The 25,683-nt window shown below is 36.3% G+C and overlaps 1 protein-coding gene across 2 annotated transcripts in view; it reads right to left on the reverse strand.

The window, feature by feature from the left end:
• CTNNA3 (catenin alpha 3) overlaps nt 1-25,683 on the reverse strand; it is a 1,766,595-nt gene that overhangs the window by 1,245,905 nt on the left and 495,007 nt on the right. For both annotated transcript variants that reach the window (XM_040485152.1, XM_040485151.1), the window contains exon 7: nt 6,768-6,971. In XM_040485152.1, coding sequence (XP_040341086.1) covers nt 6,768-6,971 — 204 coding nt within the window. The remainder of the gene's footprint in view (nt 1-6,767; nt 6,972-25,683) is intronic.

Consider the following 25,683-nt stretch of genomic DNA (forward strand, 5'->3'; position numbering starts at 1 on the left):
AAAGAAAAGAAAAGAAAAGAAAAGAAAAGAAAAGAAAAGAAAAGAAAAGAAAAGGAAAGAAGATTTGGGGTTGCCTTTACCTCTTTGGAATTTTAATTCTAACCTGTCTCTAGTATTCAAAAAAATCATTGCATAAAGATCATCCTAACTGCTTTACCTTATCATCATGACAAATAAGGCTGAAATTATTTCTAAAATGGATTTTCAAGGAAGAGGTAGAGGACTAAAATGGAAGAAAAACCCTTTAACATCTCTTTGTTGGCTTAGCAAATCTTTATAATATCCCAGGACAGGGAAATTAAACACAAGACTTAGAAATGAGATAGGTCTCTGAATAACAAAAGCCAGTCCATTTGATTATTTAGTCACTAAACAAATACATAATGAGAACCAACAATGTACTTTCACATAAGACACCAAAAGAAGAAAATATTGAGCAAGTAAGAGGTCTGGAAATGCAAATTAGTTCCTGCATACAGCCAGGCCTGACTTACTTTAGCCATCACTCACTAAACTCTCTGATACCCTAATACCTCTCTAATACCCTCTCTAATAAAGTAACAATCTGAGTACTAACTTCACCAACAACCTTACATCACTTGAAGATTCTGTCTAGTAATATGTCCAAACAACAATATCAACATGATTTCAATCCACCCCGGGGGAAATATCCATGTCTGATGATTCTTAGAACTAAATCATGATGACAACTCACCTCCAACTTTGTTTTCACCAACTATAGAAAGACCACCATTAAAAAAAAACTTCTCTCTAAGACCCTCCCTTCTTTAGAGCCTCCTCACTCTGCCCCATCCACATGAAGAATTCCTTAATTATGCTGTACATCAGAGAAGACAGACTAGACCTAACCAATCCTGAAGGTATAACAAAAACAGCAGAAATGTCTTAGAAAAATAGACATTTTTTTACCTCTAAGTTTTAAAGAAAACAGAAGTTAAACTTTATCTAATTCTAAATGTTCTCTGGAGTATATATTTTAATTAGTAAAATTCTTGTGGAATATATCTAGATGTGCATACAAATGAAGAGACTGTGATGAGAAAATTTTGTTTCTGAATATTCACACTGATTTTTAGAAGAGACCTATACTTTGCAAAATAAGGTCTTTTATAACAGGCAGTTCATCATATACATCTAGTAGACACTCAAAACTCATTTCATTGAATGCCAGAGAAGAAGTTTCTCCATTATAGGGAATATACAATATGCAATAATTTCATTCATTCTTTCATTAAAAACTACAATTTAGCTTTTTCTAAATGCCAAGTGTTATATCTTGGGCTAGAGATAAAATAGTAAATAAAATAGATATGTGATCTACCTGCATAAAGCTTAAAGTAAGAGATACTAACCACAACAGATTTAAAATGTAAGGAGTGATGATGATTCCACAAAAGAGACTAAGGAAGACTGGTATTAGTGTATATCATGGGCTTCCCAAAAGATGCTCACACCCTAACTCCCAGAACCTGTGAGCATGGTATCTTACATGGCAAAAGGAACCTGGTAAATGTAATTAAGGTTAAGAGTCATGAGATGGGATGCCTCTCCTGGATAATCTGAGTGGGCCCTATCTAATCACATGAATCCTAAAAAGTAGAGAACATATCCTGGATGTGGTCAGAGAAGTAGATGTGAGGACAGAAACAGGGTCAGGGAAATGTGACATTGCTGGCTGTGAAGATAGACAAAGAGGCTGTGAACCAAGGACTATGGATGGCCTCTAGAAGCTGGAAAAGGCAAAGAAATGGATTCTCCAGAAAAGATTGGAGCACTCTAACACTTCCTTTTTTGGCCCAGTGAAACTTATGTCTGACTTTTGACCTATAGATGTAAAATAATTATTTCCATATATTATGGAAAACATTAGAACAATCATATATAATCACTAAAGTGTTAAGTGGTCAACTGTTTTACCTGTTATAGATCCATGTGGTTTCATTACCTACTAATTTCTTATTAATGTGACAAGACATTGAACTTACTAAACATAGAGCTTCAGTCAAAAAAACAAATGATCAAGACTTACTGATCTGTTTAAGAAAGTAAAGTCACCTAGATTCATACTGATCATGCGGATTGCGCCTGAGAAAACATAAGCTACATTCGTTTCCCACTGCTGAACTTCTCTGTACCCAACAGACTAACAAAATTTGAAACCTTGAAGTTACATTCATATAAAAGATGCACAGATTATGAGTGTTCATCTTGCTTTAAATTTTTATGGTTATCTTTATTGTGTCTCAATAATTACCAAGCATTTTTTTTTTTTTTATCAACAGCCCAATAGAAAAGCTCCTAACTAATCTGAAAAGCAAACCAGGCCCACCAAATGAGACACAACATTCCTTAAACTGGAAAGTTGAGGACTTAAGTATAAGAGCCATCTAAAATCTTTTAAGCAAATTCTGAGAAAGGTTTGAGTTCAGCTAATACCAGGAAAGTGCATTCCCTTTCGTTAAAGCAGATGAAACAGTTATAAAGAAGCGTCATTTCTGATATAAACTTGGAATAAAAATAAACCTAGAAACGTGTTCTGATAATATACCCCACAGTTTTTCCAGATTGGTTCGTACTGTTTAATTCAAATATTAATTGGCTAGGTCAGATATTAGCATTAGGCCTAAAATTCTGTACTTTCATATGAAAAGGAACTATTACACTGCTTGTGCAGTACTTTTTCATAATACTACAAATTCATATTTTTTTATTATTAGTGGGTTTTACCTGCAATAGAAAGTTAATATACTGTGCATATAAATGGGTTTCTGATCATGTAGACCACCACTTCATAAATTTAGCTCCTCCTGCTCTGACTTCTACACCAACATTAGGGCAGATCGCCAGATATTACCCACACGTAATAAGTCTTTCATTCCCTGAAAAAAAAAATGCCCTCCTCAACAAGTATTTAACATTATATCCTAAGAGAAAGGAATATACAAATATACTAAGATCACCCAAAGAACAGATTTCTCACCTCTGTGCCCTTCTTCCTTTCCCAGGTTTCTATTCTTACCATTAATCCTCCCCATATTTTCACCATGGTTATTATTTAATATATTAAATAAATATAAATTAACTGCTTTAGGCACATTGTCCATTTTAATTTTAAAAAATGAGAAGAAGCAAGTACTAACTTCAATATACATGTAACCAAATGATAATCACTGAGCACCTGCTACCTGAAAGTCTCTGTGCTAAGGGCCAGGGAGAGAGTCCTCACTCTTTTGGAGCTCCTGTCCAAGAAAGGCACACAAATAAACACAGGAATGCCAACAGAGATGAGAGCTAAAAATGGGAAGTGCCAAGAGGGAAATGAATTTCAGGGGGTGTTTACTCTCCTTTGCCAGAAGAGGAGAAGAGGAAACATGGAGGAAGGAGGAAGGAAGAAAAAAACAGCCTCCATCAAGCATAAAGAGTAGTATGATCTAATCAATTAAATAAAATTTTTCTAAGTCTACTTTTAAAAAAAATTAAGATAATTTTATGGACATGATTTTTTAAAAGGTACTTGCCTCTGATCTGAATTATTTGCATATTATAAATGAAAAAGTTCCTTTCCACTTCATTCTTCTAACATAGAACTTACCTTGTCTTAAAACCAACATACCGAAGAGAAGGATATTAGTAACATAAATAAATAGGTTATGTGTTCTTGAGAAATGGGCCTTGAAACTAACTATCAGAGTAAACCCTTGTTAAGAAAAAGAGCAGTAAGAAATATATATATATATATTTTTTTTTTTTCAGTGACTCACTTAACATATTTTATACCTGAAGTAAATATTTAAACACCTGTCTCCTCTACATGACAAAATTACTTTTCAGTAATAATCATTATTTTTCTGATTTGTTCTTTAACTTTAAAGTAATTGACAAATTTTAAAAGAAGAACAAATTTCAGTTAGTGCTAAAATTCAATAAAGGATTTCACGTATGAACTTCACATGCATGAAATTTGCATTTACCTAATACAAATATTACTCCTAGAAATTCTGTTTTATTGTTATAATTTTAAATTTAAATAAAAATTCTGAGTGATTACATAAATATCAGAATTGAAGTGATTCTATTTCTAGTTCTTTTTCTTTATAATCATTGTGTCATCATTGTTTCTTTTGAATCTGCTGTTTAAATGCCTAAGGAATGTCATGGTTATTAAAGGATAATCATAAGATGTGCAATTTGAATCATTCATACATATCATTAAAAGTCAATTATAACCACAGTATTGTTTAGAACTTAAAAAAACAAAAGAATTTTGAGAAAAACACTTTATCACTTAACATTTAGAATTGCTAGAGTTTAGTGATAGCAAAAACCGACGAATTTTCAGTTCGTTTTATTATTGTTTACAAATATCTAGAGACAATGCACATTCTTAATGATTTTACCCAGGGAAAAATGCTCTCATCACTTCACCTTTGGTATAAATAGTTTTTACTCAAATAGTTTTTAATGCAAAGTTGAAGAGAGCCATAAAATCACTTATGTGGTATGTATTTATGATGTACAGGACCAGTTTCAGGGGCTTGTGATTGTACTCAGGGCCCCATACTCAGAAAGGAACCCCATGCTTGGCCTTTAATGCTTTGCTACCACAGTCTTGAAATGTTTAATAATTTTACCTTGGGATTTGTGTATATTAGTGATGGAGCATGTGCCCTAGACTCACAAGCAGTTCTGCCTTTCGGGCACAAGTCCTTAGCCACCTGCTCTCCCACCCAACAATTACTGCCACCCTCCACTCCCAGTGGGGGCCTTAGCACAAGGCAAAGTGGGTCATGGTCATGGGGCAGGGCTAGAGACACCTGTGAGGGTCTCACAAGTACTATGTAACAGAGAACCTAACATTAAATAGCAAGTAAAAATCACCTTCTCAGGTCAATCAAGACTATGAGGGGAAAAAAAGCTTTTTCCCTGATTTTAAACAAGAGTACTTGGCATTTTCATTTTGCATCAAGCTCTACAATTATGTTGCCATCCCCAACTATGTATGTGGGTGACTGTGCATGTGTATCTGTTTGCTTTTGCATCTAAAAGAACAAAACAACTTTATATCTGAAAAGTTAATTTATCTATAATTTTATACTTTATAGATTAAAATAAACTGATATGCAATTTTATTTGTATGTATAAATATGAGAATAATTTTAATGGTTTATAGATCATGGGAGAAGGAAATCCGATAAAATACTATCTTTTGAGTTTCTTATAATTGCTAAATTCCCTTAAAAACTCTTTAACTAGGGATGCCTGAGTGGCTCAGTCAATTAACCATCTGACTTCAGCTCAGGTCATGATCTCGCTGTCCATGAGTTTGAGCCCTGCATCGGGCTCTGTACTGACAGCTCAGAGCCTGGAGCCGGCTTCAGATTCTATGTCTCCCTCTTTCTGTTCTTCCCCTGCTCACACTCTGTCTCTCTCTCTCTCTCTCTCTCTCTCTCTCTCTCTCTCTCTCTCAAAAGTAAACAAACATTAGAAGAAAATATTTAATTAAAAATGTATTATATGCTTTCTGGGTTCATGCTTTTCTTATATAATTTTCTATTTCTTACGCTTTGTCGTAATTTTCCATAAATTTTTTTTTAAAATACTAGAAATTTAAAAAAGAGATATTATATGCCAAAATTGAAGACATTCTAGCTTCAGAAGCAGGACATGACATTACTAACATGTTTTTATTAACAAAGTCTGCTTTACAACTTTGATCTCTTGACAGGCAAGAGACTTTTGGTCAGGAGCCAAAGTTATCAAATATTAAGATATGAAGATACATCAAATGTGCAGAAGGAGCCTTAAAACTCATTAACTAATTTTAGCACATTTCAATTATTCACATAAATTACTTATACTGAACAATCCTAAATCTTCAACTTCATACCCCAAAGTCATATGATTTGTAACTAATAATTTTCAAAATGTACTCTCATAATTCTTGAACTATTCCATTTATAAAGAAGATGAACAAAATATTGTATATATATTATATATATATATATTATAAATCATTTTATTTAGCTCTATTACTTAAGAGGGCTTCATGATCAATATATGGTTGACAATGTCTTCAATGCTTTCTTGTTCATTTTAAAAACAGCAATAATTTGAGTGTAAAAACTGGCATATGTACTCCATAGATGGATGTAGAAAAATACATATGAACTGAATATATCACATATGAATATATATGAAATGAAACCAAAAGGATCTTGAAACAAATACTTTTGCATTTGTCTAAATTTAGACAACATTTATAATATTCCTAAGAGGTAGGTCAAACTGCAAAAAATTATACAAGTATATCATTTGTGAAAAAGCTTAGGAGCCAAAGTGACAAACTACAGGCACTCTACACCTTCAAAACTGAACCCTGATTCCTGCAGCATTCACTTTATCTAATACTATCTAAATTCCAATTTTGTTATTCACCAATGTAATCCTGAACAACCTTCCCATTTTTTCATCTTCCTTTTATTGATGTGCAACTCCAGTTTCTTTTCTCTAATCCTGACTCCCTTCTTCAACTAATATTTAAATACTTCCTTAAATAAAACAATTATATATTTTTGGATCTCATCCCTAGAAATTCCTATTTCAAAGCTATACTCTGTGAGTAGAACCCATTCAGAAAGCCAAACCATGTAAAATCATGTACTCATTTGTAAATTATTACATTTGTATACAGAAAGAACCTCAGTACATACCCATTGTAAGGGGTTGGTGGAAAACCAGTTACTTACATTGTTCATGTACTCTGAAAGCAGGTCCTGGAGAGCCTGACGAATGGCATTGCATTCTGCGATAATCCGTTCCCGATGGAAATCTCTTGTGCAGGAAGAGTCAGCCAACAGTGCAGCCCCACTGATAATGGCTTCAAGGCGTTTTTCTAGTGATGGTCTTATTTCTTCCTCAGTCACTGTGAGTGGATCCAAGATAATTAAATTCTAAAGGAAGAACACATTTGGATTATTAGAACTCTATGGCATTCTGTTTTTAAGAAAAATAAATATTATTTCATTTTCTCATTTAGAATTCAGATGTGATAATAAAGAGAATTTTACTTCCATGCATAACTCTATGTAGCAATTATTATTCAAGTGAGTGACAAAAATTGTGCAATTATTAACATCAAGTCTAGTGTCAGACAGACCAGTATCCAAATCTTGCCTTTTCCACTGACCTATAGTGTGAACCCAATCATGTGTCCTTCACACTCCGAACCTCACCTTTCTGATTTGTAAAACTAGAATATGAATGTTGCTTGCCTCATAAAACTGTTGTAAAAATTATGACAAGACTTAATATAGTGCATGGCACATATTAACTATTATTTACAGTAGTCACCTTAATATTGAACTTCAGTGTTTACATAATATTTTAACATATATCATCTCATCCTGACAACACTAGAAAGAGCTGGGCAGTAAAGATACTGGTAACCACACACTTAAACTTGTGAGAAGTCAGGCTGAAGCTATCTTACTCAAGGTCATTAGGCAAATAAACAGTGAAGTTCAGATTAATATCCAAGTTGTATAATATTCAATATTCAATATTATTTTCATCATGCCTCACTGTAAATCATATACTCTAATTAGCCTCAACACTAACATATCAAAGAGAATTCTGAATTTAATTATTAATTTAAAAGTAAAACTCTGTCTTCCATTTGATCTATTATAACTTCCAGCTATTTCCCACTACTGGAACCTGACATGGTATTTTTAATGTTTCCATTAGATATAAGTCTTCAGGCAATAGAAGCCAAGATAATCTACAGCCTATGAAGAAATTATGGAGGGTATGTGGCTTTAAAGGTTCTTTTATTAAAATATATCAAGAGGGAATCCTTTCCAAGGTTTAAGCATAATGTGATAATTGGAGAAAGAACTAATATCAAATAAAAGCTCTCTGAAGAACCCTTAACATAAAATGAACTCATACAATGATCTTCAAGATGTGCATGCACATGTGAGTATACATACACACATACACAAACACACCCAATGGTCAGAGGGTCTAATCTTACATTATGTAAACACCCCCCCCCACACACACACAGGTGTATGCATATTATGTGTATGTAATCTTACATTGATCCTTGTCCTATATTATGTTATGATGAATCATTGGGATATAATGTCAGATAAAATTTTTAAAACCACAAAGCTAGGGCCAAGCTAGGAAGAGAAAATTATAACAGAAAAGGAAACATTTCAAAACAATTAGAAAGAAAGAAAAATTAGTAGTCACCAGTGTTTGTACACTATTGCTTTTCTTGATGATTCACATTTTGGATACCCCATGTATGCCCTTCATTTGTAACTGGAGATTGTGTCTGTCTCGTAGAGTAGTTGTATATAATTCACTCTATAATGTACACATATTACATAATATAAAATACAACTACAACATATATTTTATAAAACTGGTTAAATGTCTTAAAATTATTCAGAAGAATTCTTCCTTTCATGATTCTATTCCATTCCTATTTTTCTATTGTGTTACTAAGTCTCTCCATTTTTCTCTTTCAGATGGACAAAAAATGAAAAAAAATTGAAAGGAAATTAATTTTACAAATGTCAAATTTAACATTTTCTTTATCCATGCATATAATTGAAATAACCTCACCATAGGCTTGGCCATATGTCAAGGATTCATTTACATCTAAATCTACCTCCTTACTTCATTTGCAAATTTTGCCATGTCTTTCTTTGGCTCACTATTTTATTTTTTTTTTAATATGAAATTTATTGTCAAATTGGTTTCCGTACAACACCCAGTGCTCATCCCAACAGGTGCCCTCGACAATACGCATCACCCACCCTCCTCTCCCTCCCACCCCCCATCAATCCTCAGTTTGTTCTCAGTTATTAAGAGTCTTATGTTTTGGCTCCCTACCTCTCTAACTTTTTTTTCCTTCCCCTCCCCCATGGGCTTCTGTTAAGTTTCTCAGGATCCACATAATAGTGAAAACATATGGTATCTGTCTTTTTTTTTTTAATACATGAAATTTATTGTCAAATTGGTTTCCATACAACACCCAGTGCTCATCCCAAAAGGTGCCCTCGACAATACCCATCACCCACCCTCCTCTCCCTCCCACCCCCCATCAACCCTCAGTTTGTTCACAGTTTTTAACAGTCTCTTATGTTTTGGCTCTCTCCCACTCTAACCTCTTTTTTTTTTTTTTTTTTTCATTCCCTTCCCCCATGGGTTTCTGTTAAGTTTCTTAGGATCCACATAAGAGTGAAACCATATGGTATCTGTCTTTCTCTGTATGGCTTATTTCACTTAGCATCACACTCTCCAGTTCCATCCACGTTGCTACAAAAGGCCATATTTCATTTTTTCTCATTGCCACGTAGTATTCCATAGTGTATATAAACGACAATTTCTTTATCCATTCATCAGTGGATGGACATTTAGGCTCTTTCCATAATTTGGCTATTGTTGAGAGTGCTGCTATGAACATTGGGGTACAAGTGCCCCTATGCATCAGTACTCCTGTGTCCCTTGGATAAATTCCTAGTAGTGCTATTGCTGGGTCATAGGGTAGGTCTATTTTTAATTTTCTGAGGAACCTCCACACTGCTTTCCAGAGCGGCTGAACCAATTTGCATTCCCACCAACAGGGCAAGAGGGTTCCCGTTTCTCCACATCCTCGCCAGCATCTATAGTCTCCTGATTTGTTCATTTTGGCCACTCTGACTGGCGTGAGGTGATACCTGAGTGTGGTTTTGATTTGTATTTCCCTGATAAGGAGCGACGCTGAACATCTTTTCATGTGCCTGTTGGCCATCCGGATGTCTTCTTTAGAGAAGTGTCTTTTCATGTTTTCTGCCCATTTCTTCACTGGGTTATTTGTTTTTCGGGTGTGGAGTTTGGTGACCTCTTTATAGATTTTGGATACTAGCCCTTTGTCCGATATGTCATTTGCAAATATCTTTTCCCATTCCGTTGGTTGCCTTTTAGTTTTGTTGGTTGTTTCCTTTGCTGTGCAGAAGCTTTTTACCTTCATAAGGTCCCAGTAATTCACTTTTGCTTTTAATTCCCTTGCCTTTGGGGATGTGTCGAGTAAGAGATTGCTATGGCTGAGGACAGAGAGGTCTTTTCCTGCTTTCTCCTCTAAGGTTTTGATGGTTTCCTGTCTCACATTCAGGTCCTTTATCCATTTTGAGTTTATTTTTGTGAATGGTGTGAGAAAGTGGTCTAGTTTCACCCATCTGAATGTTGCTGTCCATTTGTTAAAAAGACTGTCTTTTTTCCATTGGATGTTCTTTCCTGCTTTGTCAAAGATGAGTTGGCCATACGTTTGTGGGTCTAGTTCTGGGGTTTCTATTCTATACCATTGGTCTATGTGTCTGCTTTTGTGCCAATACCATGCTGTCTTGATGATGACAGCTTTGTAGCAGAGGCTGAAGTCTGGGATTGTGATGCCTCCTGCTTTGGTCTTCTTCTTCAAAATTACTTTGGCTATTCGGGGCCTTTTGTGGTTCCATATGAATTTTAGGATTGCTTGTTCTAGTTTCGAGAAGAATGTTGGTGCAATTTTGATTGGGATTGCATTGAATGTGTAGATAGCTTTGGGTAGTATTGACATTTTGACAATATTTATTCTTCCAATCCATAAGTAGGGAATGTCTTTCCATTTCTTTAAATCTTCTTCAATTACCTTCATAAGCTTTCTATAGTTTTCAGCATACAGGTCTTTTACATCTTTGGTTAGATTTATTCCTAGGTATTTTATGCTTCTTGGTGCAATTGTGAATGGGATCAGTTTCTTTATTTGTCTTTCTGTTGCTTCATTGTTAGTGTATAAGAATGCAACTGATTTCTGTACATTGATTTTGTATCCTGCAACTTTGCTAAATTCATGTATCAGTTCTAGCAGACTTTTGGTGGAGTCTATCGGATTTTCCATGTATAATATCATGTCATCTACAAAAAGTGAAAGCTTCACTTCATCTTTGCCAATTTTGATGCCTTTGATTTCCTTTTGTTGTCTGATTGCTGATGCTAGAACTTCCAGCACTATGTTAAACAACAGCGGTGAGAGTGGGCATCCCTGTCGTGTACCTGATCTCAGGGAAAAAGCTCTCAGTTTTTCCCCCTTGAGGATGATGTTAGCTGTGGGCTTTTCATAAATGGCTTTTATGATCTTTAAGTATGTTCTTTCTATCCCGACTTTCTCAAGGGTTTTTATTAAGAAAGGGTGCTGGATTTTGTCAAAGGCCTTTTCTGCATCGATTGACAGGATCATATGGTTCTTCTCTTTTTTTTTGTTAATGTGATGTATCACGTTGATTGATTTGCGAATGTTGAACCAGCCCTGCATCCCAGGAATGAATCCCACTTGATCATGGTGAATAATTCTTTTTATATGCCATTGAATTCGATTTGCTAGTATCTTATTGAGAATTTTTGCATCCATATTCATCAGGGATATTGGCCTGTAGTTCTCTTTTTTTACTGGGTCTCTGTCTGGTTTAGGAATCAAAGTAATACTGGCTTCATAGAATGAGTCTGGAAGTTTTCCTTCCCTTCCTATTTCTTGGAATAGCTTGAGAAGGATAGGTATTATCTCTGCTTTAAGCGTCTGGTAGAACTCCCCTGGGAAGCCATCTGGTCCTGGACTCTTATTTGTTGGGAGATTTTTGATAACCGATTCAATTTCTTCGCTGGTTATGGGTCTGTTCAAGCTTTCTATTTCCTCCTGATTGAGTTTTGGAAGAGTGTGGGTGTTCAGGAATTTGTCCATTTCTTCCAGGTTGTCCAATTTGTTGCCATATAATTTTTCATAGTATTCCCTGATAATTGTTTGTATCTCTGAGGGATTGGTTGTAATAATTCCATTTTCATTCATGATTTTATCTATTTGGGTCATCCCCCTTTTCTTTTTGAGAAGCCTGGCTAGAGGTTTGTCAATTTTGTTTATTTTTTCAAAAAACCAACTCTCGGTTTCGTTGATCTGCTCTACAGTTTTTTTAGATTCTATATTGTTTATTTCTGCTCTGATCTTTATTATTTCTCTTCTTCTGCTGGGTTTAGGCTGCCTTTGCTGTTCTGCTTCTATTTCCTTTAGGTGTGCTGTTAGATTTTGTATTTGGGATTTTTCTTGTTTCTTGAGATAGGCCTGGATTGCAATGTTTTTCCTCTCAGGACTGCCTTCGCTGCGTCCCAAAGAGTTTGGATTGTTGTATTTTCATTTTCGTTTGTTTCCATATATTTTTTAATTTCTTCTCTAATTGCCTGGTTGACCCACTCATTCGTTAGTAGGGTGTTCTTTAACCTCCATGCTTTTGGAGGTTTTCCAGACTTTTTCCTGTGGTTGATTTCAAGCTTCATAGCATTGTGGTCTGAAAGTATGCATGGTATGATTTCAATTCTTGTAAACTTATGAAGGGCTGTTTTGTGACCCAGTATATGATCTATCTTGGAGAATGTTCCATGTGTACTCGAGAAGAAAGTATATTGTGTTGCTTTGGGATGCAGAGTTCTAAATATATCTGTCAAGTACATCTGATCCAATGTCTCATTCAGGGCCCTTGTTTCTTTATTGACCGTGCGTCTAGATGATCTATCCATTTCTGTAAGTGGGGTGTTAAAGTCCCCTGCAATTACCACATTCTTATCAATAAGGTTGCTTATGTTTATGAGTAATTGTTTTATATATTTGGGGGCTCTGGTATTCAGCACATAGACTATTATAATTGTTAGCTCTTCCTGATGGATAGACCCTGTAATTATTATATAATGCCCCTCTTCATCTCTTGTTACAGCCTTTAATTTAAAGTCTAGTTTGTCTGATATAAGCATGGCTACTCCAGCTTTCTTTTGGCTTCCAGTAGCATGATAAATAGTTCTCCATCCCCTCACTCTCAATCTAAAGGTGTCCTCAGATCTAAAATGAGTCTCTTATAGACAGCAAATAGATGGGTCTTGTTTTTTTATCCATTCTGATACCCTATATCTTTTGGTTGGCGCATTTAATCCATTTACATTCAGTGTTATTATAGAAAGATACGGGTTTAGAGTCATTGTGATATCTGTATGTTGTATGTTTTATGTTTGTAGTGATGTCTCTGGTACTTTGTCTCACAGGGTCCCCCTTAGGATCTCTTGTAGGGCTAGTTTAGTGGTGACAAATTCCTTCAGTTTTTGTTTGTTTGGGAAGACCTTTATCTCTCCTTCTATTCTAAATGACAGACTTGCTGGATAAAGGATTCTCGGCTGCATATTTTTTCTGTCTAGCACACTGAAAATCTCGTGCCAATTCTTTCTGGCCTGCCAAGTTTCAAAAGAGAGATCAGTCACGAGTCTTATAGGTCTCCCTTTATATGTGAGGGCACGTTTACCCCTTGCTGCTTTCAGAATTTTCTCTTTATCCTTGTATTTTGCCAGTTTCACTATGATATGTCGTGCAGAAGATCGATTCAAGTTACGTCTGAAGGGAGTTCTCTGTGCCTCTTGGATTTCAATGCCTTTTTCCTTCCCCAGTTCAGGGAAGTTCTCAGCTATAATTTCTTCAAGTACCCCTTCAGCACCTTTCCCTCTCTCTTCCTCCTCTGGGATACCAATTATGCGTATATTATTTCTTTTTAGTGTATCACTTAGTTCTCTAATTTTCCCCTCATACTCCTGGATTTTTTTATCTCTCTTTCTCTCAGCTTCCTCTTTTTCCGTAACTTTATCTTCTAGTTCACCTATTCTCTCCTCTGCCTCTTCAATCCGAGCTGTGGTGGTTTCCATTTTGTTTTGCATTTCGTTTAAAGCGCTTTTCAGCTCCTCGTGACTGTTCCTTAGTCCCTTGATCTCTGTAGCAAGAGATTCTCTGCTGTCCTGTATACTGTTTTCAAGCCCAGCAATTAACTTTATGACTATTATTCTAAATTCACTTTCTGTTATATTGTTTAAATCCTTTTTGATCAGTTCATTGGCTGTTCTTATTTCCTGGAGATTCTTCTGAGGGGAATTCTTCCGTTTGGTCATTTTGGATAGTCCCTTGAGTGGTGAGGACCTGCAGGGCACTTCCCCTGTGCTGTGGTGTATACCTGGAGTTGGTGGGCGGAGCCGCAGTCAGTCCTGATGTCTGCCCCCAGCCCACCGCTGGGCCCACAGTCAGACTGGTGTGTGCCTTCTCTTCCCCTCTCCTAGGGGCGGGATTCACTGTGGGGTGGCATGGCCCGTCTGGGCTACTTGCACACTGCCAGGCTTGTGGTGCTGGGGATCTGGCGTATTAGCTGGGGTGGATAGGCAAGGTGCATGGGTGCAGGAGGGGCAGGCTTAGCTCGCTTCTCCTTAGGTGATCCACTTCAGGAGGGGCCCTGTGGCAGCGGGAGGGAGTCAGATCCGCTGCCGGAGGTTTGGCTCCGCAGAAGCACAGACTTGAGTGTTTGTGCGGAGGCAGCAAGTTCCCTGGCAGGAACTGGTTCCCTTTGGGATTTTGGCTGGGGCATGGGCGGAGGAGATGGCGCTGGTGAGCTCCTTTGTTCCCCACCAAACTGAGCTCTGTTGTCCGGGGCTCAGCAGCTCTCCTTCCCTTTGTCCTCCAGCCTTCCCGCTTTCTGAGCAGAGCTGTTAACTTATGACCTCCCAGATGCTAAGTCGCGCTTGCTGTGGGAACACACTCCATCTGTCCGGCCCTTCTGCTTTTGCAAGCAGCCCCCTGCCCCGGCTCCCTCCCGCCAGTCCATGGAGCGCGCACCGCCTCGCCGCCCTTCCTACCCTCTTCCGTGGGCCTCTCGTCTGCGCTTGGCTCCAGAGACACGTTCTGCTAATCCTCTGGCGGTTTTCTGGGTTATTTAGGCAGGTGTAGGTGGAATCTAAGTGATCAGCAGGATGTGCGGGGAGCCCAGCGTCCTCCTACGCCGCCATCTTCTTCCCAACTGGTATCTGTCTTTCTGTGTGTGACTTATGTCACTTAGCATAACACTCTCCAGTTCCATTCACGTTGCCACAAAAGGCCATATTTCTTTTTTTTTTTAATTTTTTTAACGTTTTATTTATTTTTGAGACAGAGAGAGACAGAGCATGAATGGGGGAGGGGCAGAGAGAGAGGGAGACACAGAATCGGAAGCAGGCTCCAGGCTCTGAGCCATCAGCCCAGAGCCCGATGCGGGGCTTGAACTCACGGACCGCGAGATCGTGACCTGAGCTGAAGTCGGACACTTAACCGACTGCGCCACCCAGGCGCCCCCAAAAGGCCATATTTCATTCTTTCTCACTGTCAAGTAGTATTCCATTGTGTATATAAACCACAATTTCTTTATCCATTCATCAGTTGGTGGACATTTAGGCTCTTTCCATAATTTGGCTATTGTTGAAAGTGCTGCTATAAACATTGGGGTATAAGTGCCCCTATGCATCAGCACTCCTGTATCCCTTGGGTAAATTCCTAGCAGTGCTGTTACTGGGTCATAGGGTAGATCTATTTTTAATTTTTTGAGGAACCTCCACACTGTTTTCCAGAGAGGCTGCACCAGTTTGCATTCCCACCAACAGTGGGCCAAAGGGTTCCCGTTTCTCCACATTCTCTCCAGCATCTATAGTCTCTAAATTTGTTCATTTTAGCCACTCTGACTGGCATGAGGTGGTATCTGAGTGTGGTTTTGATTTGTATTTCCCTGATGAGGAGCTACATGGAGCATCTTTTCATGTGCCTGTTGGCCATCTGGATGTCTTCTTTAGAGAAGTGTCTATTCATGTTTCTGCCCATTTCTTCACTGGATTATTTGTTTTTCAGGTGTGGAGTTTGGTGAACTCTTTATAGATTTTGGATACTATCTGGCTCACTATTTTAATACAAACATCGTATTCCAATGTTTCATAACAATTATTAAATCAATTAAAACCTTCTTGAAAATGTCCTTCCAGTGTGATATTGTCATTAAGAAAATACACTGAGGACAACAGAATTGCTCTTTGCTTGATCAAATGCCATTAGAAGATGTGTTAGAAACAGTAAACATGTCTCTCCAGCTTATAATGATAGGTAAAATTGATTAAATTTCAAATGTGTTTACCTGTAATTATTGCTAGAAGAAACACAAACTTAGATGGCTATGATTTCACGTTGGAAAACATCCTTTCTTACAGGATTAAGTTCACTCTAGTTCCTCTCTACAAGACCGTTCCTCAAACTATCCTACCTTCGGATTTTTACCTGCCTGACCTTTAAAGCTGGATTCTTTGATCTCATCCAAACTCAAACCATTGCTTGCTGCACTATCTACTACCCACATGCAGACCTCTTGATTCTGCCTAACTATTGTCCTCCTATTTACATCCCATAAAAATTTTCACTAACCTTGTCATCAAATAAATAAAAAGATGATTGTTTTTAATATAACTTGAATGTTCTACAAAGTAGAATGGATATTTGAGACCGACTGAAATAAAAAAATCTCTCCTGAACATCAGTAAGATGATGAAATAGATTCTATATCTCACATCCCCGTAGAAACTGATTTTAACAATGACCCATGAACTAGAATACATTTATCAAAGCCTCAGCATACAGCTGAGAGGTTCTAGCACCCCCACGGAGCAAAAACTCAAGCATTGAAGAGGATGAAAAAAAAAAACACTTTCACTTTAACCATGTCAAGGTAGCACAGCTCAGGGTGAAGAGAGACTGCCTTCACCTGCGATTTCTCTCACTGGAAAAAGTGAGCCCTCAGCTTCCCCAAACTTGTGAAAAGGCTATCCAAGAGATGCAAATTCATCTTTCCATATCAGAACATTGAGAGAATTGGGAAAGCTGAATAATCTAGGAATAGCTAAGAGCAGAGAAAAAAAGGCAAGAGCACAAAGCAACCAATACACGGATTTCAGCAAGTGGCAGATCCTACTGGGACTCTAATAAGAACCTTTCCCACAAATCAAACAGGATCTCTACCTACAGATCCTATAACTAGCCAGAATTTACCACCAGCATTCCCTGTACCTCTTCCTGTCCTGTGGCCAACACTCCATGCTCCCCTGCAGACAATGCATGTAAGCTCCTACACACAGCACATAAATATCAGCATCCAGCTGGATCTGCTGGATTAGGAGAAGGTGTGTAACCTTGAAAACTTCAGGGAAATGCCATAGGGGAGATAAATAGGAGGATCTCAGCACCCAGCCTGGCTTTGCAAATCAAGATAAGGCACACAATCTAAGACTTCTCCCCCAGGAGAATAAGGAGGAATAAAGCAAGTGCATACATAGAAAGAGTCTGGAGACTCCAGTATCTCTGGCCTGGATGACTGGTGAAGCTTTTTCTTTCCTGAAGCCAGTAGTAAAGAAGTGACTCCTTCTTCAAATGTGAAGACAGAATGAAAGGTTTCAAGGAACATGAAAAATCAAGGAAATATGATATCACCAAAGGAACAAAATAAAACTCCAGTAGTTGATCCCAAAGAAATGAAGATTTTCTAATTGCCTAAAAAATAATTCAAAACAATCATCTTTAAAATCTCACCGAGATAAGAGAGAACACAAGTAGACAACTCAATGAAATCAGGAAAAAAATACGAACTAAATGGCAAGTTTGACCAAAAGACAGAAATCGTAAAAAATAACCTAATAGAAACCCTGGAGCTGAATATATGACTGAACTGTAAATCCACAAAAAGGGTTACAGTCTGTAACCTGTTGTAGTCTGTAAGAGCAGACTACAGCATACAGAAGAAAGGATCAATGAATTCAAGGACAAATCATTTGAAATTACCTAGTCATAGGAACAAAAAGAAAAAAAAATATTTAAAAGAGTGAAGAAAGCTTATAAGTCTTATGGAATACCAACCAAAAAACAAAAATCAATATACACATTATGGGATTCCCAGAAGGAGCAGAGAAGAGAAAGTTTCAGAAATCTTATTTAAAGATATAATTACAAAAACTTTTCACAAATTGGGGAGGGAAATAAACATCCAGATCCATGAAGCACAAAGAACCCCAAGCAAATTGATTAAGCATAAAGAGATCTTCAAAGAGACATATTACAATGAAATTGTCAAAAGTCAAAGGCAAAAGAGAATTTTGAAAGCAGCAAGAGAAAAGTGACCTACCTAATGTAAAGGAGCCCCCCTAAAACTACCATAACATTTCTCAGCAGAAATCTTGCTGGCCAGGAGAAAATGAAATGACATATTTAAAGGGCTGACAGAAAAAGGTGGTGACCACAAATATCATAACTGGCAAAGATGTTATTCAGAAATGAAGAAGAAAAAACACATTTCTGGACTAACAAAAGCTGAAGAAGTTCATCACAAGTAGGCCCACAAGATATGTTAAAGAGAGTTCAAATTGAAACAAAGGATGCTAATTAGTGACATGAAAACATACAAAAGTATAAAACTCACTGATTAAGATAAATATATAATTAAATCCAGAATACTCTAAAATTTTAATGATGGTGGGGGCGCCTGGGTGGCGCAGTCGGTTAAGCGTCCGACTTCAGCCAGGTCACGATCTCGCGGTGCGTGAGTTCGAGCCCCGCGTCGGGCTCTGGGCTGATGGCTCAGAGCCTGGAGCCTGGTTCCAATTCTGTGTCTCCCTCTCTCTCTGCTCCTCCCCCGTTCATGCTCTGTCTCTCTCTGTCCCAAAAATAAATAAACGTTGAAAAAAAAAATTTAAAATTTTAATGATGGTGGATAAATCACTTATAACTCTAATATAAGGGTTAAAAAACAAAAGTATTAAGAATAACTACAGCTACAAAAATTTGCTAATGAACACACAACATAAAAGGATGTAATGTGTAACATGAATAACAAAAAAAATGTGAGGAAGAATGAAAGTATACAGTTTTTATAAGTAATCAAAGTTTTTGTCAGTTTAAAATAAACTGTTATTACTATAAAATTTGTTATGTAAGTCTCATGGTAACCATAAAAAATAATCCTGTAGTGGATACACAAAACATAAAGATACTACTACAAAAAACAAACCACCAAATTACAAGAGATGATGAGAAGGAAACAGAAACAAAGGAACTGCAAAATAGAAAAAAAAATAGGCAATACTAAGTCCTTTCCTAACAATAATTACTTTAATCTTAAGTGAATTAAATTCTATAATAAAAAGACAAATAGTGGCTAAATAGATATTAAATTAAAAAAACAACTAAATGCTACATAAAAAACAACTATATGGGCATATATGCTTACATTAGCTTTTAGATCACAGATAGGCTGAAAGTGAAATGTTGTAAAAGGATAGTCCATGAAAATGATTATTTTAGTCTACTTCAGTGTATTCACTTTTTCAAATTTTCAAACAACCTTTCTTTTTTCTCTTTAATTTCTTTTCTTTTTCTTGAATGCAGAAAGAGAAAATCTATATTTTTACTTTCAATTTTTATTAAAAATACTTTTATTTAATTTTTTTACTATATTATTTGCTTTTATGTAACTTTTTTCAAATTCTACTTGAGTTCCATCATTTTATTTTAGTCTACTACAGTGTATTCACTTTGTCAAATTTTCAAATGAACTTTTTTCCTTTTTTCTTTTTCTTTCTTTTTCTTGGATGCAGAAAAAGAAAAAATTCATTTTTATTTTTAATTTTGATTAAAATATTTTTAATTTTTTTCTACTATATACTTTACTTTTGTGTAAATTTTTTCAAATTCTATTTTACTCCCGTAATCTTATTTTAGTCTACTTCAGTGTACTCATTTTTTAAAATTCTCAAATGATTTCCTTTCCCCCCCCCTTTTTTTCCTCTAATCTGTCAAACCACTTTCAACACCCAGACCAAAATACACCTAGGATCTAGCACCATTTATTCGATTTGTGTGTGTATGTGTTTTTAATTTTTTAATTTTAATACTTTTTAAATTTTATTATTTTTAAATTTTAATATATTTTTATTTTTAATTTTTCTACCTCATTAGTTCCATTTCTCTGTTCAAAATGACAAAACAAAGGAATTCACCCCAAAAGAAAGAACACAAAGAAACGACAGCCAGGGATTTAACCAATACAGATGCAAGCAAGATGTCTGAACCAGAATTTAGAATAACGATAATAAGAATACTAGCTGGAGTCAAAAATAGATTAGAATCCCTTTCTGCAGAGATAAAAGAAGTAAAAGCTAGTCAGGATGAAATTAAAAATGCTCTGAGCTGCAATCATGGATGGATGCCGCGGTGGAAAGAACGGATGAGGCAGAACAGAGAATCAGCAATACAGAGGACAAACTTATAGAGAATAAAGAAGCACAAAAAAAGAGGTATATTAAGGCAAAAGAGTACGATTTAAGAATTAGAGAAATCAGTGACTCATTAAAAAGGAACATCAGAATCATAGGGGTCCCAGAAGAGGAAGAGACAGAAATAGGGGTAGAAGGGTTATGTGAGCAAATCATAGCTGAAAACTGTCCTAACCTGGGGAAAGACACAGACATCAAAGTCCAGGAAGCACAGAGGATCCCCATTAGATTCAACAAAAACCAACCATCAACAAGGCATATCATAGTCAAATTCACAACATACTCAGGTAAGGAGAGAATCCTGAAAGCAGCAATGGAAAAAAAGTCCCTAACCTGCAAGGGAAGACAGATCAGACTTGCAGCAAACCTATCCACAGAAACTTGGCAGGCCAGAAAGGAGTGGCAGGATATATTCAGTGTGCTGAATCAGAAAAATATGCAGCCAAGAATTCTTTATCCAGCAAGGCTGTCATTCAAAATAGAAGGAGAGATAAAAAGTTTCCCAGACAAACAAAAATTAAAGGAGTTTGTGACCACTAAACCAGCCCTGCAAGAAATTTTAAGGGGGACCTTCTGAGAGAGAAAAGATGAAAATATATACATATATATATATATATATATATATATATATATATATATATATCTCAAAAGCAACAAACATTGGAAAAGACCAGAGAACACCACCAGAAACTCCAACTCGACAAGAAACATAATGGCAATAAATTCATATCTTTCAGTACTCACTCTAAATGTCAATGGAATCAATGCTCCAATCAAAAGACATAGGGTGATAGAATGGATAAGAAAACAAGATCCATCTATATGCTGTTTACAAGAGACCCACTTTAGACCTCAAGACACCTTCAGATTGAAATTAAGGGGACGGAGAACCATCTTTCATGCTAATGGTCAACAAAAGAAGGCCAAAGTAGCCATACTTGTATCAGACAATCTAGACTTTAAAACAAAGACTGTATCAAGAGATGCAGAAGGGCATTATATCATAATCAAGGGGTCTATCCACCAAGAAGACCTAACAATTGTAAACATTTATGCACCAAATGTGAGAGCACCCAAAGATAAAATTAATCATAAACATAAAGAACAGTAATACCAGACCATAATCGATACTAATAGAATAATAGTAGGAGATAGTAATACCATAATAGTAGTAATACCATAATGGTAGGAGACTTCAACACCCCACTCACAGCAATGGACAGAACATCTAATCAAAAAATCAACAAGGAAACAATGGCTTTGAATGACACATTGGACCAAATGGACTTAACAGATATATTCAGAACATTTCATCCTAAAGCAGCAGAATATACATTCTTCTCCAGTGCACATGGAACGTTCTCCAGAACAGACCATATACTGGGACACAAACCAGCCCTAAGTAAGTACAAAAAGATCGAGAACATACCATGCATATTTTCAGACCACAATGCTATGAAACTCGAAATCAACCACAAGAAAAGATTTTGAAAGGTAAGAAATACTTGGAGATTGAAGAACATCCTACCTAAGAATGAATGGGCTAAAGAGGAAATTAAAAAAGTATATGGAAGTCAATGGAAATGATAACACCACAACCTAAAAGCTCTGGGACGCAGCAAAGGCAGTCATAAGAGGAAAGTATATAGCAACAGGCCTTCCTAAAGAAGGAAGAAAGATCTCAGATACACAACCTAACCTTATGCCTTAAGGAGCTGGAAAAAGAACAAGTAAAACCCAAAACCAGCAGAAGACAGGAAATAATAAAGATTAGAGCAGAAAATAATGCTATCGAAACAAAAAAAAAAAAAAAATAGAACAGATCAATGAAACCAGAAGCTGGTTCTTTGAAAGAATTAACAAAATTGATAAACCACTAGTCAGTTTGATCAGAAGAAAAAGGAAAGGACCCAAATAAATAAAATCAAGAATGAAAGAGGAGAGATCACAACCAACACAACAGAAATAAAAACAATAATAAGTGAATATTATGAGCAATTCTATGCCAATAAAATGGGCAATCTGGAAGAAATGGACAAATTCCTAGAAACATATACACTACCAAAACTGAAACAGGAAGAAAAAAAAATTTAAAAGACCCATACCCGTAAAGAAATCAGATTGCTAATCAAAAATCTGCCAAAAACAAGAGCCCAAGGCCAGATAGCTTTCGAGAGAAATTCTACCAAACACTTAAGGAAGAGTTAATACCTATTCTCAAAAAACAGAAATGGAAGGAAAACTTCCAAACTCTTTCTATGAAGCCAGCATTACCTTGATTCCAAACTAGACAGAGACCCCACTAAAAAGGAGAACTATAGACCAATTTCCCTGATGAACATGGATGCAAAAATCCTAAACAAGATATTAGCCAACTGGATCCAACAATACATTAAAAAAATATTCACCAGGACCAAGTGGGGTTTATACCTGGAATGCAGGCTGGTTCAATAACCACAAAACAATTAACATGATTTATCACATCAATAAAAGAAAGGACAAGAACCATATGATCCTCTCAATAGATGTAGAGAAAGCATTTGACAATATACAGCATCCTTTCTTGATAAAAAGCCTCAAGAAAGTAGGGATGGAAGCAGCATACCTAGAGATAACTAAAGCCATATATGAACGACCCAATGTTAATATCATCCTCAATGGGGAAAAACAGAGCTTTCCCCCTAAGGTCAGGAACAAGACAGGGAGGTCCACTCTCACCACTGTTATTCAACATAGTACTCTATGATACTCTATATAAAAAAGCCAAAAGATTCCACCAAAAAACTGCTAGAACTGATTCATGAATTCAGCAAAGTTGCAGGATATAAAGTCAACACACAGAAATCGGTTGCATTCCTATACACCAACAATAAAGTGACAGAAAGAGAAATCAAGGAATCGATCCCATTTACAGTTGCACAAAAAACCATAAAATACCTAGGAATAAATCTAACCAAAAGGTGAGAAATCTATACATTGAAAACTACAGAAAGCTTATGAAAGACATTGAAGAAGACACAACAACATGGAAAAAGATTCCATGCTCCTGGATAGGAAGAACAAATATTGTTAACATGTCAATACTACCCAAAGCAATCTACATATTGAATGCAATTCCTATCAAAATAATACCAGCATTCTTCACAGAGCTAGGACAAATAATCCTAAAATTTCTATGGACCCAGAAAAGACCCCGAGTAGCCAAAGCAATCTTGAAAAGGAAAACCAAAGCAGGAGGCATCACAATCCCAGACATCAACCTTTACTAAAGGCTGTAATCATCAAGACAGTATGGTACTGGCACAAGAACAGACATTCAGATCAATGGAACAGAATAGAGAACCCAGAAATGGACCCACAAACATATGGCCAACTAATCTTTGACAAAGCAGGGAAGAATATCCAATGGAATAAAGACAGTCTCTTCAGCAAGTGGTGCTGGGAAAACTAGACAGTGACATGCAGAAGAATGAACCTGGACCACTTTCTTACACCATACACAAAAATAAATTCAAAATGGATGAAAGACCTAAATGTAAGACAGGAAGCCATCAAAATCCTCGAGGAGAAAGCAGGCAAAAACCTCTTTGATCTTGGCCGCAGCAGCTTCTTACTCAACACGTCTCTGGAGGGAAGGGAAACAAAAGCAAAAATGAACTATTGGGACCTCATCAAAATAAAAAGCTTCTGCACAGCAAAGGAAACAATCAACAAAACTAAAAGGCAACTGACAGAATGGGAGAAGATATTTGCAAACGATATATCAGATAAAGGGTTAGTATCCAAAATCTATAAAGAACTTATCAAACTCAACACCCCAAAAAAAAATAATCCAGTGAAGAAATGGGCAAAAGACATGAATAGACACTTCTCCAAAGAAGACATCCAGATGGCAAAAGACACATGAAAAAATGCTCCACATCACCCATCATCAGGGAAATACAAATCAAAACCCCAGTTAGATATCACCTCACACCTGTCAGAATGGCTAACATTAAGAACTCAGGCAACAACAGATGTTGGTGAGGATGCAGAGAAAGAGGATCTCTTTTGCATTGTTGGTGGGAATGCAAGCTGGTGCAGACACTCTGGAAAACAGTATGGAGGTTCCTCAAAAAACTAAAAATAGAACTACCCTATGACCCAGCAATTGCACTACTAGGCATTTATCCAAGGGATTCAGGTGTGCTGCTTCGAAGGAACACATGTACCCCAATGTTTATAGCAGCACTATCAACAATAGCCAAAGTATGGAAAGAGCCCAAATGTCCATCGATGGATGAATGGATAAAGAAGACGTGGTATATACATACGATGGAGTATTACTCGGCAATCAAAAAGAATGAAATCTTGCCATTTGCAACTACATGGATGGAACTGGAGGGTATTATGCTAAGTGAAAGTAGTCAGTCAGAGAAAGACAAAAATCATATGATTTAACTCATATGAGGACTTTAAGAGACAAAACAGGTGAACATAAGGGAAGGGAAACAAAAATAATATAAAAACAGGGAGGGAGACAAAACAGAAGAGACTCATAAATGTGGAAAATAAACTGAGGGTTACTGGAGGGGTTGTGGAAGGGGGGATGTGCTAAATGGGTAAGAGGCACTAAGGAATCTACTCCTGAAATCATTGTTGCACTATATCCTAACTTGGATGTAAATTTTAAAAAATAAAAAATAAAATTAAAAACATAGAATGAAAGATCCAATGTAATTCAGAGGATTTGGGAATCTAAAATAGTTAAATATGAGACAGTGGGAAGAAAAAAAAAATAGTAGGGGACTTCAATATCCCACTTTAGTAATGGACAGATCAACCAGACAGAAAATCAGTATGAGAACATTGGACTTAAACTTCACATTAGGTCAGATAAACCAAAGAGACATATACAAAATCAAAACATACATTCTTTTCAAGTGCACATGGAACATTCTCCAGGACAGATCATATGTTTACCCATAAAACTAGTCTTAACAAATAAGACTTAAATCTAAATTTATCTTTTCACCCGACATGATATTTGGTATGAAACTAGAAATCAATAATAAGAGGAAATTTGAAAATTTGTGAATACATTTAAATTCACACATCCCTGAGCAACCAATGGGTCAAAGAAGAAATCAATAAATCAATAAATAAATAAATAAATCATGAAACAAATGAAAATGGAAAGATAATATACCAAAACTTATGAGATGCAGCAAAAGCAGTTTTAAGAGGAAAATTAATACTGATAAATGCACATGTTAATTAAAAGAAAAAAGATCTCAAAGAACCTAACTTTATATCTCAAGGAACTAGAAGAAGAATAAACTAAGTCCAAAGTTATCACAGGGAAGAGAATAACAAGAAAGATGAGACCTGAAATAAATGAAATAGAGACAAGAAAAAAAGAGAAAGGAAGAAAGAAAGAAAGAAAGAAAGAAAGAAAGAAAGAAAGAAAGAAAG

This window comes from Herpailurus yagouaroundi, unplaced genomic scaffold, assembly GCF_014898765.1.
Source record: "Herpailurus yagouaroundi ecotype Mexico unplaced genomic scaffold, PumYag 163, whole genome shotgun sequence".
Taxonomy (NCBI): Eukaryota; Metazoa; Chordata; class Mammalia; order Carnivora; family Felidae; genus Herpailurus; species Herpailurus yagouaroundi.